This window comes from Pan troglodytes, chromosome 10 (assembly GCF_028858775.2).
Source record: "Pan troglodytes isolate AG18354 chromosome 10, NHGRI_mPanTro3-v2.0_pri, whole genome shotgun sequence".
Classification (NCBI taxonomy): domain Eukaryota; kingdom Metazoa; phylum Chordata; class Mammalia; order Primates; family Hominidae; genus Pan; species Pan troglodytes.
Genome location: NC_072408.2, coordinates 16471022 through 16488215, shown reverse-complemented (window position 1 = coordinate 16488215; position 17194 = coordinate 16471022). Strand labels below are relative to the sequence as shown.

The 17194-nt window shown below is 39.3% G+C and overlaps 2 protein-coding genes across 3 annotated transcripts in view; both read right to left on the bottom strand.

Moving 5' to 3' along the window:
- LOC465369 (ovostatin homolog 2) overlaps nucleotides 1-5586 on the bottom strand; it is a 40585-nt gene extending 34999 nt beyond the window's left edge. The window contains 6 exon segments of the mRNA XM_063786295.1: nucleotides 1278-1505; nucleotides 2196-2354; nucleotides 2696-2805; nucleotides 3566-3677; nucleotides 4948-5033; nucleotides 5499-5586. Coding sequence (XP_063642365.1) covers nucleotides 1278-1505; nucleotides 2196-2354; nucleotides 2696-2805; nucleotides 3566-3608 — 540 coding nt within the window. The 5' untranslated portion in view covers nucleotides 3609-3677; nucleotides 4948-5033; nucleotides 5499-5586.
- A 3160-nt stretch (nucleotides 5587-8746) lies between these two features.
- The window catches only part of LOC107967437 (ovostatin-like), a 46811-nt gene continuing 38363 nt past the window's right edge, over nucleotides 8747-17194 (bottom strand). For both annotated transcript variants that reach the window (XM_063786297.1, XM_063786298.1), the window contains one exon: nucleotides 8747-8922. In XM_063786297.1, coding sequence (XP_063642367.1) covers nucleotides 8762-8922 — 161 coding nt within the window. In that variant the 3' untranslated portion in view covers nucleotides 8747-8761. The remainder of the gene's footprint in view (nucleotides 8923-17194) is intronic.

The following is a 17194-nucleotide window of genomic DNA, read 5'->3' as shown; positions in this document are numbered from 1 at the left end:
ATCATGTACTGGAAACTTTGTGAACTACGTGCAATGCACTGTGCAAAGTGGCACATAAAGCTCTGAAATTGTCAAGGCTGTCCGGTTTCAAATACACCTTCACCTGCTCATTAACTTTGTGACTTAAAACATGATGTTTTATCTGTTTGCCTCTGTTCCATTATCTGTAAAATGGAGATATCTATAAGGCTAATTAAATGAGTTAACACACATACAATCCTTATAACAGTGCCTGACACAGAACACTTACCCTAAGAGGTAAGTCTTATAATCTCCAATTACACTGTACACCTGAGGAAGCCAAGGGTTAAAGAGTTCAAACAATCCGTCCAAGATGCACTAACTTGCATGCTAACTAGGAGAGGGTGGGGGATTCAAGTTAATGTCTTAATTTCCAGGTCTGTGTCTTATCACTCTTCAACAGGCCTTAGAGCAGAAGGCCCCAGTCCCCAGGCTGTGTACCGGTAGGTACCTGTCCATGGCCTGTCAGGTACTAGGCCACACAGCAGGAGGTGAGCAGTGCGGTGAGCAAGCATTACCACCTGAGCTCCTGTCAGATCAGCAGTGGTATTAGATTCTCATAGGAGCACAAGCCCTGCTGTGAACTGCACATGTGAGGGATCTAGGTTGTGCGCTCCTTATGAGAATCTAATGCCTAAAAATCTGTCACTGTCTCCCATCACCACCAGATAGGACCATCTAGCTGCAGGAAAACAAGCACAGGGTTCTTACTGATTCCACATTATGGTGAGTATGTAATAATAATAAAAATAAAGTGAACAATAAATGTCATATGCTTGAATCATCCTGAAGCCATCCCACCATCCCCACCCCATCTGTGGAAAAATTGTCTTCCATGAAGCCAGTCCCTGGTGCCACAAAGGTTAGGGGCTCCTCCTTAGAAAGACAAAATGGACAGAACCAAGAGAATAAAGTCCTTTTACTGCTTATCAAAATAAGCTTTCCACCTATCTGGCATCTGCCCAATATTTTACTATTACAGCGTGTCATAAATACTTGATATGAGTTACATTTGAATGCTTAAACAAGTGGACTCTGAACAGCAAGTTCTTCAACCTTAGGGAAACTTTAATTGCCTTAGATCGTTCTATGTGTTTGTTTGTTGTTAATGGATTGAACAGTATTCACCAGCAAAGTGAGAAGGCTGCCCTTACTCTGGTCACCGTGGCATGACTGATGCATGCTTTCTAAGCTGTGCTGGGCTAAGCAGACGTGCAATTGAACAGGATTCCAGGAACCCACTAACTGAGACTCACCAAATAGAAGAACTTTACATTGGAATCATCCTCATATGCTTCACTGTTTAGGGAGTAATGCACAGTAACAACCTTCTGCTGATTACATTCAAGCTGCTTCGGTTCTGGAACAATCTTCAGGAAGCTGTTGGTTCGGAAGTAAAAGCGTGAGACTAAGAAGTGAGCATCCAAGTACTGAGGCGTCAACCAGCTGGGAAGATAGCAGCTCTTAGGTCGAACATATGTGGCCTGAGATGACAAACAAAAGTGAAGGGTCTTAGTATCATGACATCCGAAGACAGTTGTTACTGAGAATGGAGGCTTCTCAACTCTCCAGAGTAGGGAGGAATCTCAGCTTGTGGCTGACGTTTTAATGTTAAGTTATTGGAATCAAAATAATAATAGCACTCTGCTCTTTGTATACAAAACGTGACCATGAAAGATTGTGTAAATATTTCATTAGACTGATGGTGAATTGTTATGTTTTTTACTCTTTAATTGAAGCCACAGAATTGGGTTTCCGTTCTGTTTCTTTCAGCTACATGTGAACACTGATAAATTATTTAGCTGCAAAATTCTGTTTAAGCAGCAGAAAATAAACAGAAAGTATAGGATCTCCCCTATCTATGCATGAAATGATCTGAGGAAGAAAGTCAAATCATCCTCATGAGCTACTTCTTGTTTCCTAGAGGAAAATATTAGTTGTTAGCAAATTTATAACAATCGTGATAGACTTAGCTTCCCATCCTCTTGAACAAGTATTCTCATGTATTATTTAGTGAACAAGCAAATTTATAAAATAAGTTACATTTTAAATTTTCTTTAAAATATATTCTGTATACAAGCTATCTTTTGAGATATTCCTAATGTTTAACATTTCTGATATCCAAATCCTCTGTGGGATGTCCAATGGTCTTCTTCTGTTCTTTGATGTCTTACTTTTAGGTTGAACTGTGGATCAAATATGTCTGAAGTGTCAATGGAAAATTGAGCTTCGCCATTCTCATCTGTAGTGTAGTTTCCTATAAATTCATCATTGAGCTCCAGTTGCAACAACTTGTTCACCATAGGTACATTATTGGGATCCAAAAATTTAAGCTGTACAAGAAAAGAATAATTAATATGACTTAAAACACAAAATGTTTACATTTTTACAGAGAAATAGCTTTCTACTCATAAATGTGATCCCTAGTCATTTTCCTAAATTCCAACAGACAGAAAGATGCTCTATTAAATACATAGATATATAATATAAAGTATGGAAAAAACGATACTGTTATCTATTGCTTCTTTCAATCTAGGACACTTTCTAGCACCTCAGACATAGTAGTGCTTAAGATGTATTATAAAATTAGGAAAAAAGTGACCAGAATTTTTCAAAGGGCAATCTATGATCCAAGAAAATGAAATGGAAGCATGTATTCTTTAGTCAAACCTACAGTTCCAAAATAAGAAATCCCTCTTCTATAGAAAGTATCCATGTTCTCAAAGTTTACAGTTCCAAGCAACTGAGTGATAAAAACTGAGGTCTTCTCACTGATCTGCATACCTGTAAGGAATGATGAACACAGCAGAGTGAAAATGTCTAAGTTACCATCCACAGCAATATAAATGTGACCAGCTTGCCCAGTGTGAATAGCATCATGATATTGATCAAGTATGCTTATATAGAGCACTTTACAATGGCATAATCACAAACTCCTTTTTAAATAACAAGAAATAATTAGTAGTTAAATCTGATTTTCCCACTCCAAATGAAATAATTAATCTCTTTCTCCCTTCTTTCTGGTTTTTTTTTTTTTTTTTTTTGAGACTGAGTCTTGGTGTGTCACCCAGGCTGGAGGCTGGAGTGCAATAGTGCGATCTCAGCTCACTGCAACCTCCGCCTCCCGGGTTCAAGCGATTCTCCTGCCTCAGCCTCCTGAATAGCTGGGATTACAGGCATTCACCATCATGCCCGGCTAATTTTTTGTATTTTTGTAGAGACACGGTTTCACCATGCTGGTCAGGCTGATTTTGAACTCCTGACCTCAGGTGATCCACCTGCCTTGGCCTCCCAAAGTGCTGGGATTACAGGCGTGAGCCACCGTGCCCGGCCTCTTCTTTCATTCTTTTAACAAATACTTATTGAACACTCACTTTGTGCAATCTTGTAAATTTTTCAGTAATAATTTTTGCACTTGCAACTATTCCCAGTTGTATTAAATTAGAAATAATCTGAATTTTGTACTTAGTGCTAACTCAACACGCTTCTCCCAGTAAGCTGCCATACATATATCCCCAGGTCGTCCAAAAAATACAGTAATTACCTGTCCCAGATTCTGTAACAATTACAGCGACATGAAATGTCATGAACAATCCCGAACGGTAGAGTTGGAAGACTTCTGTATTTACAATTTGAGAAACACAACCATTTTCCAACTGAAAAATAAAGAGAAGGTACAATTAAAATGTTAGAGATCCAAGAGGTTTTTTTAAGTGTCTTTTAAAATATGGTTTTTGCACAAATATATTAACATCCCCACCCCGTGCCACGGCTCTACCTCATAAACTTGTTGAAATGGCCAAAGAATTAAAGGAGGAGTAGGAGGAGGCGAATATTTACATCAGCATTTTAAATAAGGGAAGGAGGTAATCTGTATTTTACAGATTTCAAGGAAATTCTCCTGGAAACATTATAGATGAGAAAAGATTAAAGGATGGAAATGAAGCCGAATGGTATTGTGAAAGGAAAGTAAATCTCAGGAGCCCAACATCCCTAAGCTAAAGGGAAAGGGCAAGCTGGGAACAGCTGGGCAAATCTGTCTCCCATTTTATTCCCAAATAAGGTAGCTACAAAGATAAAAACTACATACCTCCCTCACAATTTGCCCACAAGGAAATTCTTTGTGGACCTCAAGAACTTTTCCTTAAAACAGTTCTTTGGAAATTCACCCTGGCAATATAAATTCATAGCTTATCTTTACAGGCGTGGGACAAAAGACAGACTCAGTCATCCCTCTGCTTACCTGAGACCATGATAGTAAAGATTCAATGTGCCATGATAGTAAAGATTCAATGAGAATTTCACACCAGCTGCTAGAATTCTACACTGGCACAACATGTTTAGTGAGGAGTATGGCAATCAGAAGACTAAAAGAATGTCACATATTTTGTCTTGGTAATTCCTTGTCTGGAAATCTTTCTTAAGTAAATAATTTTTCATTCAAAAGCTACCTATTATGTTATACACAAAGACATATACTGCAAAATTATTAATTACCAGGAAAACAAAATGAAACAGCCGACATATTATATAATAAAATAATTAAATTTGGTATAGTCACATAAAAATATGTGCAGCAGAAAATTGGAATTCATGAAAAGATTGGCATAATATGAAGGCATGTTTTCTTAATTATTATAAATAGAAAAGTATGATTGCAGTCATGGAAAATATTCGTTAAAATTAGAGGAAACTTAGAATGTTAGTGACATTACAATGTTAATGGCAGTTGGTCAAATTAATAATAGGTAATGTCTTGTGTTTTTCTCTATATTTTTCAAATTTTCTACAATGAGGATTCATTGCTTCTCTAATAACATTAATGTAAGCATATAAATAATTAAGGTTTTATGGTTAATCTCACTTCTCCTTCTCTCTGAGCTTTGTGTTTTCTTGTGAAGGTAAATCTCCTGAATAAATACTCACTTAGCACATACATCCACTTGGAATTCATCATTTGAAATAGTTACTGTTTGTGGTGCATTGACCGTTAACTTCAAACTTGGGCAGCACTGGAAACGAAGAGAAATATACGTTAGCCTGCACAATCACAGGCAAGCAAACCTTATTGCAGTCGTATAGCTTACTATGATTCCTTGTATCCTCCATCTGTATGAGCTATGTATCATTTGCCCCAAATTGTGTGGCACCATTCTACATGGTGGTGTCTCACTAATGATTAATTCTTCCTCTTTCTTTTCTTTTCCCTATCCTCAGAATTTCACGTTTTGTTTCTTTTTGTTTGTTTGAGACGGAGTTTCACTCTGTTGCCCAGGCTGGAGTACAGTGGTGCAATCTTGGCTCACTGCAACCTCTGCCTACAGGGTTCAAGCCATTCTCCTGCCTCAGCCTCCCGAGTAGCTGGGATTACAGGCATGCACGACCACGCTGGGCTAATTTTTGTATTTTTAGTAGAGACTGGGTTTCACCATGTTGGTGAGGCTGGTCTCGAACTCCTGACCTCATGATCCACTCACCTCAGTCTCTCAAAGTGCTGGGATTACAGGCAGCCACCACACCCGGCCTCACATTTTCTTTCTATTGCAATCTCTTAGATCTCTCCTAGGAGACTGTGGGGATTCTAGAAAAAATGTATATTTTCTAGGGGGAAAAAGAAGGCAGGAATCAGAATAAGGATACTGGGGAAGGAGTGAGGAGCAGCAAAGTGCTGATGACGAAGCCAACCAGGTCAAGGAAGGGAGACAAAGAAAATCAGTTCTAGCTTCACCTACTCCTGCCTAAGTCTAACATAAATGTTGTGTTGGTCCATCCTTTAAACTCTTCATCTACATAGGACAGCTACAAATAGCAACTGGTTACCATGTCTTTTAACAGCAAATTGGTGTGTCACTGTCTTCCCTGAGTTTCTTTTCACAACAATCCAGTAATCTCCAAACATTGGTTCTGAAATCAGTTGGAACGAGCGTTGGGTAATATTTTGGAAAGAAGTCACATTTTGCCATTGAAAAGTCCGATTGTTTTGAGGATCCTAGAAAATAATGAAAAAAATATAAACAATCAGAATTTGTATGAGAGTATTACCCTTTGCTGCCATATTTCGGATAGTTTTGGATAGTTTCACAAGGGTTATTTTAGGCCAATATTTTCTCTTATGAAACAAACAAGTAGCTTTTGGTAGAGCCTGTGAGGGCTTAAGAACCCTAATGTCTATAAATCTTAGAGGATTATACACTATGCTTTGGTCATAAAAACTTGTACTGCCTTTATTCTTTTTTCTTTTTTTAAAGTATTGTAATTGTACATACTTAAAGGATACAATTGGCGGGGCACAGTGGCTCACACCTGTAATCCTAGCACTTTGGGATGCCAAGGTGGGCAGATCACTAGAGCCCAGGAGTTCAAGACCAGCTTGGGTAATATTGTGAAACCCCATCTCTACTAAAAATACAAAAATTAGTTGGGTATGGTGGCGTGTGCCTCTGTAATCCCAGCTACTTGGGAGGCTGAGGCAGGAGAATTGCTTCAACGTGGGAGGTGAAGGTTGCAGTGAACCGAGATCATACCACTGCACTCCAGCCTGGGTGACAGAGTGAGACTTTGTCTCAAAAATTAAAAAAAAAGTGGGGGGGGTACAATTTGATGTTTCAATACACACACACACACACATCTATATATGTAGTATAATGATCATATTGGGGCAGTGTTACCAGTACTTCATTCATTTATCTTTTTTTTTTTATGGTGAAGACATTCAAAAACCTCTCATCTAGCTATTTTGTAATTTGCTAAATCTTACTGTAAACTATTGTTATCATACTGTGCAATAGAACACCAGAACTCATTCCTTCTTCATTCTTTTCAGATTAAATAAAATTTTAAAACACTCGTAGAGTGTCAGATGTGTTCCAAGGACTGATCCAAGTGCTCAAGGCACAAAAATGTAGATGACATGTTCACAGCCCATATTAGCTTAAAATTTTAAGCCATTGTGCTCCTTGTTATTATAGTCATATAATTTTCTTGCATTATGGCTGCAATTCACATTCTGTAATCAGGGTATAGGTGTCTAAGTAAAGTGTTGGCTTAATAATTGTTGTTCTAATCAAATTGAATTACACGTTAACAAAATTTACTTAAAGTTTCCTTGTATATTTAATTCTATCTCTTCCCAGGCCAAGTCAAAAAAAATATGAACCCTTGGAAGAATTACATCTAAAAGTGACCAGTCCTAGTCTAAATATTTAAATACATAACATGAGGAATTCAGGCCAAAATTTTATTCTGATAGGTCTATTTTTTGATGTACTAATAAAACTGGCCATCTCTGCTATAGTTTTGCTAACTTGTTGCAGAAGTAATCTCAAGAAGAAAATAGCCCTATTAGATTATGTTTAGGATGGATAGTTCAATATATATTTTGCCAAAATGTTACATTGAGTTTACACAAATAAACACACACAAGCTGTCATAATAAGTTCATTTAGCAACTGTTTTAGGATAGATTTTTATTCTGGAAGATCCATAATGAATTATATTTTATATGAAGACAGGGCTACCTTTTGCGTCAATATTTTGATAGTGAAGAGTGCTGGTACATCAATAAAGTACTTGTATAGTAAACAAATTAAAGATGTTTTGTGAACTAGCTAGGCCTTGAAGACTCACAGGGCTTGGTGTGTAATACTGTCATTCTTAGAGATAATTAGCTCCAGGTTGTTCTTTCTGCTGGAATTGTGAATTGCAAATCCATTCTTATCAGAGTGAAATCAGAACTTCAACCCTAATCAAAATTGATTGGATGAATTATTGAGTGTTACAAAAGTTATGCAATGAAGGGCCCTCATATTTTTGACATTCATTTTTATTAGATCCTTCTTATTTGGAGATTAGGTATGTGAGAAGCTCGGAGAAATAATCTTAGAAGAGCCAAGCAGAATTTTTACATCTAAATCCATGTTATTTACATAGAATATATTGTTCTTTAAATATAAAAATCTATAAATCTGTACAAGACCAATCGATACAAGCAAAAAAAAAAAGTCTGATCCTGCTTGAAATAAATTATCAAAGCCATCTACATTGAGAGATGAAATGTATTAGGTCTCTCCTGCTAACTTGAGGAGTAAAGGAATATATTAAAAAGTTACTAGGATGTTTTTATTCCTTTTCTTTTTTTTTCTTGCAGTGAAGCCTGTAGATCCTTAAGATTCTTTACCAGTTGTGTGGTCTTAATTTCACAAATTGAGGAATCTGATCCATAGATGGTTCCACTTGAACGTGGTGGGAGGGTAACATTCTCCTTCCATGAAATGTGAAGACTGCATTGTGGGACATGGAGGGGCTCCATGAGATCCATTTAGTTGCATTCATCCTCCTGTCCCCAAAGTATATCATTAAATGTATTGTTTCTTGACAGTTTGGCTGTGTTATCCCAGAGGCCTGGATGTGGGAATCTCCAAATGGCCAGATAATACTCTCAGCTTCCAATTCAGTGAAACTATTCTTAAGCACGTTAATGAAAATATACTTCTTTCCTGGATCCTAAAAGGTCTAAATGAAAACAACTCCTATTGCTAAGGATGGAAAACAAGTATTCTGCAAAAGCCACTACCAGTCCGTACCTTGGTTCCCAGACATATCTCTAGAAGAGACAGAAACAAGCCCTTTAATATAATTTCATTCCTCAACTTCCTTGGAATTAGTCCCTTAATGTGTCTTGTTCTAAATCCCTGATCATCTTGCCACACATTTGTTAAGGCTTATAAAAGAGTGTACATCTTTACCTCAGGCCATTTGTAGACTTGTCATATACTTTGGTAATTTCCCAACATTTGCGTTTCACTTCCAGTAAAGAAGTTAGAAGACTCCATTCCCAGATTACCTTGAATCCAGGGGGCAGGTAAATGACAGGCTCGACCAATGAGATGCTCTGTTCTGAGACTGGGAATCAGAAGGGAGTGAAATGGGGAGGCCATGGAAGAGTTTATTTTCAGGGAACTGTGAGTATAATGGCAACTTCTAGTTCATTGAGGATAAGATAGGCAGAACCTTTTCACATCCACTCCAATGTGTTTATTCCACACACGAGGAGCCACAGTGGGAATTCTGATCATTGCTAGACTTGTCAATTATACCTACACATTTGGAAAATGAATAAATAACCAGAAGATGGATCCGGTCTCTGTTAGACCTACAATGAAGACAATTTGGCCCCAAATTCTGGTTATTCCTGACAGTCATAATCTTTGCCTCTCATCTCACATGTTATTAGTGAGGTAATATTCAGTATTTTATAGAATATTTAGATATTTATCTTTCCAGGAGCTCATGTGCTTTGGTAATGAGGCAGAATATCTTTGAGAAACATAGGAGTGAGACCTTAGGGATGGGTGTCTGCCTAACTGAAGTGGACTCCAGTGAAAATTATATAAATATCAAGGCATGAAAATTCAGCACTCCCTATCACGCACTGGTGAAAAAGATAATCAAATAATCTCCTGTTCACCATTGACAAAGTGCCTATTGACAGCAAGCATTTGGGGACCACAAATTTCCACTGCTATAGAACGATACCAGGCTGATTACTTCTAAGAGTTCTGAGAAAATTAAAGAAAAGAAAAACAAGCTAGGAACTTTAAATTAGCCCTTATCATCCGGAGTTCTGTAACAGAATTATCTTTAAGTCTCCAATACAGCTACTGAATGTAATGAATTAACATTACATTTATTGATGCATAAATAGTACCATTCTCTCCTATGTAACCTGAATGGTACTATTTATGCATCAAATGGTCTCTCGAAACATTCTCTGTGGAGTTAAACAATTAAGCAATTTTCTTATATAACAGTTGAGAAAGGTTGCTCTAAATTTTTGGTTGAAGATATACATTGAAAAGTGAGTACTTTCAATTTTTATGTTAAAACTCTCATTTATTGCAGAGCAGTTCTGTAATCAAAATGTCTCATTATTGTACGTGCTTAGATAGAGGCTGATAATTTACCTGTGAGGGATTTTTTAAAAAATTACTGACTGTGGAGGGGAGGAGCCAAGATGGCCGAATAGGAACAGCTCTGGTCTACAGCTCCCAGCATGAGCGACGCAGAAGACGGTGATTTCTGCATTTCCATCTGAGGTACCGGGTTCATCTCACTAGGGAGTGCCAGACAGTGGGCGCAGGTCAGTGGGTGCGTGCACCGTGTGCGAGCCGAAGCAGGGCGAGGCATTGCCTCACTTGGGAAGCGCAAGGGGTCAGGGAGTTCCCTTTCCGAGTCAAAGAAAGGGGTGACGGACGGCACCTGGAAAATCGGGTCACTCCCACCCGAATACTGCGCTTTTCCGACGGGCTTAAAAAACGGCGCATCATGAGATTATATCCCGCACCTGGCTTGGAGGGTCCTACCCCACGGAGTCTCGCTGGTTGCCAGCACAGCGGTCTGAGATCAAACTGCAAGGCGGCAGCGAGGCTGCGGGAGGGGCACCCGCCATTGCCCAGGCTTGCTTAGGTAAACAAAGCAGCCAGGAAGCTCGAACTGGGTGGAGCCCACCACAGCTCAAGGAGGCCTGCGTGCCTCTGTAGGCTCCACCTCTGGGGGCAGGGCACAGACAAACAAAAAGACAGCAGTAACCTCTGCAGACTTAAATGTCCCTGTCTGACAGCTTTGAAGAGAGCAGTGGTTCTCCCAGCATGCAGCTGGAGAGCTGAGAACGGGCAGACTGCCTCCTCAAGTGGGTCCCTGACCCCTGACCCTTGAGCAGCCTAACTGGGAGGCACCCCCCAGCAGGGGCACACTGACACCTCACACGGCAGGGTATTCCAACAGACCTGCAGCTGACGGTCCTGTCTGTTAGAAGGAAAACTAACAAACAGAAAGGACATCCACACCAAAAACCCATCTGTACATCACCATCATCAAAGACCAAAAGTAGATAAAACCACAAAGATGGGGAAAAAACAGAACAGAAAAACTGGAAACTCTAAAAAGCAGAGTGCCTCTCCTGCTCCAAAGGAACGCAGTTCCTCACCAGCAACGGAACAAAGCTGGATGGAGAATGACTTTGACGAGCTGAGAGAAGAAGGCTTCAGACGATCAAATTACTCTGAGCTACAGGAGGACATTCAAAACAAAGGCAAAGAAGTTGAAAACTTTGAAGAAAATTTAGAAGAATGCATAACTAGAATAACCAACACAGAGAAGTGCTTAAAGGAGCTGATGGAGCTAAAAACCAAGGCTCGAGATCTATGTGAAGAATGCAGAAGGCTCAGGAGCCGATGCGATCAACTGGAAGAAAGGGTATCAGCAATGGAAGATGAAATGAATGAAATGAAGCGAGAAGGGAAGTAGAGAGAAAAAAGAATAAAAAGAAATGAGCAAAGCCTCCAAGAAATATGGGACTATGTGAAAAGACCAAATCTACGTCTGACTGGTGTACCTGAAAGTGATGGGGAGAATGGAACCAAGTTGGAAAACACTCTGCAGGATATTATCCAGGAGAACATCCCCAATCTAGCAAGACAGGCCAATGTTCAGATTCAGGAAATACAGAGAACACCACAAAGATACTCCTCGAGAAGAGCAACTCCAAGACACATAATTGTCAGATTCACCAAAGTTGAAATGAAGGAAAAAATGTTAAGGGCAGCCAGAGAGAAAGGTCGGGTTACCCTCAAAGGGAAGCCCATCAGACTAACAGCGGATCTCTTGGCAGAAACCCTACAAGCAAGAAGAGAGTGGGGGCCAATATTCAACATTCTTAAAGACAAGAATTTTCAACCCAGAATTTCATACCGAGCCGAACTAAGCTTCATAAGTGAAGGAGAAATAAAATACTTTACAGACAAGCAAATGCTGAGAGATTTTGTCACCACCAGGCCTGCCCTAAAAGAGCTCCTGAAGGAAGCGCTAAACATGGAAAGGAACAACCGGTACCAGCCACTGCAAAATCATGCCAAAATGTAAAGACCATCAAGACTAGGAAGAAACTGCATCAACTAACGAGCAAAATAACCAGCTAACATCATAATGACAGGATCAAATTCACACATAACAATATTAACTTTAAATGTAAATGGACTAAATGCTCCAATTAAAAGACACAGACTGGCAAATTGGATAAACAGTCAAGACCCATCAGTGTGCTGTATTCCGGAAACCCATCTCATGTGCAGAGACACACATAGGCTCAAAATAAAAGGATGGAGGAAGATCTACCAAGCAAATGGAAAACAAAAAAAGGCAGGGGTTGCGATACTAGTCTCTGATAAAACAGACTTTAAACCAACAAAGATCAAAAGAGACAAAGAAGGCCATTACATAATGGTAAACGGATCAATTCAACATGAAGGGCTAACTATCCTAAATATATATGCACCCAATACAGGAGCACCAAGATTCATAAAGCAAGTCCTGAGTGACCTACAAAGAGACTTAGACTCCCACACATTAATAATGGGAGACTTTAACACCCCACTGTCAACATTAGACAGATCAACGAGACAGAAAGTCAACAAGGATACCCAGGAATTGAACTCAGCTCTGCACGGACCTAATAGACATCTACAGAACTCTCCACCCCAAATCAACAGAATATACATTTTTTTCAGCACCACACCACACCTGTTCCAAAATTGACCACATACTGGGAAGTAAAGCTCTCCTCAGCAAATGTAAAGAACAGAAATTATAACAAACTATCTCTCAGACCACAGTGCAATCAAACTAGAACTCAGGATTAAGAAACTCACTCAAAACCGCTCAACTACATAGAAACTGAACAACCTGCTCCTGAATGACTACTGGGTACATAACGAAATGAAGGCAGAAATAAAGATGTTCTTTGAAACCAATGAGAACAAAGACACAACATACCAGAATCTCTGGGACACATTCAAAGCAGTGTGTAGAGGGAAATTTATAGCCCTAAATGCCCACAAGAGAAAGCAGGAAAGATCCAAAATTGACACCCTAACATCACAATTAAAAGAACTAGAAAAGCAAGAGCAGACACATTCAAAAGCTAGCAGAAGGCAAGAAATAACTAAAATCAGAGCAGAACTCAAGGAAATAGAGACACAAAAAACCCTTCAAAAAATTAACCAATGCAGGAGCTGGTTTTTTGAAAGGATCAACAAAATTGATAGACCGCTACCAAGACTAATAAAGAAAAAAAGAGAGAAGAATCAAATAGATGCAATAAAAAATGATAAAGGGGATATCACCACCGATCCCAGAGAAATACAAACTACCATCAGAGAATACTACAAACACCTCTACGCAAATAAACTAGAAAATCTAGAAGAAATGGATAAATTCCTTGACATATACACTCTCCCAAGACTAAACCAGGAAGAAGTTGAATCTGAATAGACCAATAACAGGAGCTGAAATTGTGGCAATAATCAATAGCTTACCAACGAAAAAGAGTCCAGGACTAGATGGATTCACAGCCGAATTCTACCAGAGGTACAAAGAGGAACTGGTACCATTCCTTCTGAAACTATTCCAATCAATAGAAAAAGAGGGAATCCTCCCTAACTCATTTTATGAGGCCAGCATCATCCTGATACCAAAGCCGGGCAGAGACACAACCAAAAAAGAGAATTTTAGACCAACATCCTTGATGAACATTGATGCAAAAATCCTCGATAAAATACTGGCAAACCGAATCCAGCAGCACATCAAAAAGCTTATCCACCATGATCAAGTGGGCTTCATCCCTGGGATGCAAGGCTGGTTCAGTATATGCAAATCAATAAATGTAATCCAGCATATAAACAGAATCAAAGACAAAAACCACATGATTATCTCAATAGATGCAGAAAAGGCCTTTGACAAAATTCAACAACCCTTCATGCTAAAAACTCTCAATAAATTAGGTATTGATGGGACGTATCTCAAAATAATAAGAGCTATCTATGACAAACCCACAGCCAATATCATACTGAATGGGCAAAAACTGGAAGCATTCCCTTTGAAAACCGGCACAAGACAGGGATGCCCTCTCTCACCACTCCTATTCAACATAGTGTTGGAAGTTCTGGCCAGGGCAATTAGGCAGGAGAAGGAAATAAACGGTATTCAATTAGGAAAAGAGGAAGTCAAATTGTCCCTGTTTGCAGACGACATGATTGTATATCTAGAAAACCCCATTGTCTCAGCCCAAAATCTCCTTAAGCTGATAAGCAACTTCAGCAAAGTCTCAGGATACAAAATCAATGTACAAAAATCACAAGCATTCTTATACACCAACAACAGACAAACAGCCAAATCATGAGTGAACTCCCATACACAATTGCTTCAAAGAGAATAAAATACCTAGGAATCCAACTTACAAGGGATGTGAAGGACCTCTTCAAGGAGAACTACAAACCACTGCTCAAGGAAATAAAAGAGGATACAAACAAATGGAAGAACATTCCATGCTCATGGGTAGGAAGAATCAGTATCGTGAAAATGGCCACACTGCCCAACGTAATTTACAGATTCAATGTCATCCCCATCAAGCTAAGAATGACTTTCTTCACAGAATTGGAAAAAACGACTTTAAAGTTCATATGGAACCAAAAAAGAGCCTGCATCGCGAAGTCAATCATGAGCCAAAAGAACAAAGCTGGAGGCATCACACTACCTGACTTCAAACTATACTACAAGGCTACAGTAACCAAAACAGCATGGTACTGGTACCAAAACAGAGATATACATCAATGGAACAGAACAGAGCCCTCAGAAATAACTCCGCATATCTACAACTATCTGATCTTTGACAAACCTGAGAAAAACAAGCAATGGCGAAAGGATTCCCTATTTAATAAATGGTGCTGGCAAAACTGGCTAGCCATATGTAGAAAGCTGAAACTGGATCCCTTCCTTACACCTTATACAAAAATCAATTCAAGATGGATTAAAGACTTAAATGTTAGACCTAAAACCATAAAAACCCTAGAAGAAAACCTAGGCATTACCATTCAGGACATAGGCATGGGCAAGGACTTCATGTCTAAAACACCAAAAGCAATGGCAACAAAAGCCAAAGTTGACAAAGGGGACCTAATTAAACTAAAGAGCTTCTGCACAGCAAAAGAAGCTACCATCAGAGTGAACAGGCAACCTACAAAATGGGAGAAAATTTTCACAACCTACTCATCTGACAAAGGGCTAATATCCAGAATCTACAATGAACTCAAACAAATTTACAAGAAAAAAACAAACAACCCCATCAAAAAGTGCGCAAAGGACATGAAGAGACACTTCTCAAAAGAAGACATTTACGCAGCCAAAAAACACATGAAAAAATGCTCACCATCACTGGCCATCAGAGAAATGCAAATCAAAACCACAATGAGATACCATCTCACACCAGTTAGAATGGCAATCATTAAAAAGTCAGGAAACAACAGGTGCTGGAGAGGATGTGGAGAAATAGGAACACTTTTACACTGTTGGTGGGACTGTAAACTAGTTCAACCATTGTGGAAGTCAGTGTGGCGATTCCTCAGGGATCTAGAACTAGAAATACCATTTGACCCAGCCATCCCATTACTGGGTATATACCCAAAGGACTATATATCATGCTGCTATAAAGACACATGCACACGTATGTTTATTGCAGCATTATTCACAATAGCAAAGACTTGGAACCAACCCAAATGTCCAACAATGATAAACTGGATTAAGAAAATGTGGCACATATACACCATGGAATACTATGCAGCCATAAAAAATGATGAGTTCCTGTCCTTTGTAGGGACACAGATGAAATTGGAAATCATCATTCTCAGTAAACTATCGCAAGAACAAAAAACCAAACACCACATATTCTCACTCATAGGTGGGAATTGAACAATGAGAACACATGGACACAGGAAAGGGAACATCACACTCTGGGGACTGTTGTGGGGTGGGGGGAGGGGGGAGGGATAGCACTGGGAGATATACCTAATGCTAGATGACGAGTTAGTGGGTGCAGTGCACCAGCATGGCACATATATACATATGTAACTAACCTGCACATTGTACACATGTACCCTAAAACTTAAAGTATAATAATAATTAAAAAATAAAATAATAAAATAAAATAGCGTCCTGATGTTCTGCTCTTTTCCTTTATCTTGTTTTATTTTCCTTACAGTAGTTCTCTCAGAGATAGTAACTCACGATAGAGAAACATGGTCTTTGGGATCAGAACGTCTGGATTATAATCCCATCTCTGTTATTTAGCATCTGTTGCATTGGACAAGTTACTTAACCTGCCTAAACTTCATTTTTCTCATTGATAAATTGCAGATAATAGCTTCTAATCTATAGACTGTGATGAATAAATGGGTTGACATTTGTAAAATGCTTAGAATGTTGCTTGGTATGTAGCAATAATTCAGGAAAGATTAACTATCAGAGCACTTAATACCATCTGAAATTATGCCATTGATATAGTTTGAATATTTGTCCCCTCAAATCTCAGGTTGAACTGTTATCCCCAGTGTTGGAGGTGGGGCCTGGCAGGAAGTGTTTGGGTCATGGGGGGCAGACCCTTCATTGCTTGGTGCTGTTCTTGCAATGGTGAGTGACTTCTTGTGAGATCTGATTGTTTAAAAGTGTGTGACGCCTCTCCTCTTCTTGCTCCCATACTGGCCACGTGAGACACTTGCTCCCCCTTGTCTTTTACCATGACTGTAAGTTTTCTGAGGCCTCCCCAGAAACCGAGCAGATACCAGCACCAAGTTTGCTGTACAGCCTGCAAAACTGTGAGCCAATTTAACCTATTTTCTTCCTGTCTTTTTTTTTTTTTGAAAAGGAGTTTCACTCTTGTTGCCCAAGCTGGAGTGCAATGGCACAATCTTGGCTCACTGCAACCTCTGCCTCCTGCGTTCAAGTGATTCTTCTGCCTCAGCCTCCCGAGTAGCTGGGATTAGAGGCGTGCACCACCACGCCTGGCTAATTTTTTGTATTTTTAGTAGAAACAGGGTTTCAACATGTTACCCGGGCTTGTCTCAAACTCCTGACCTCAGGTGATCTGCCTGCCTCAGCCTCCCAAAGTGCTGGGATTATAGGTGTGAGCCACCGCACTTGGCCCCTATTTTCTTTGTAGATTACCCAGCCTCAAGTATTTCTTTACAGCAACACAAGAAATATACAAATGACAATATGCAGCCATTTGTATATTGTCTGCATCCCAAATTCAATGTAAACTTCATGAATATAAAGATTTACCTGCATT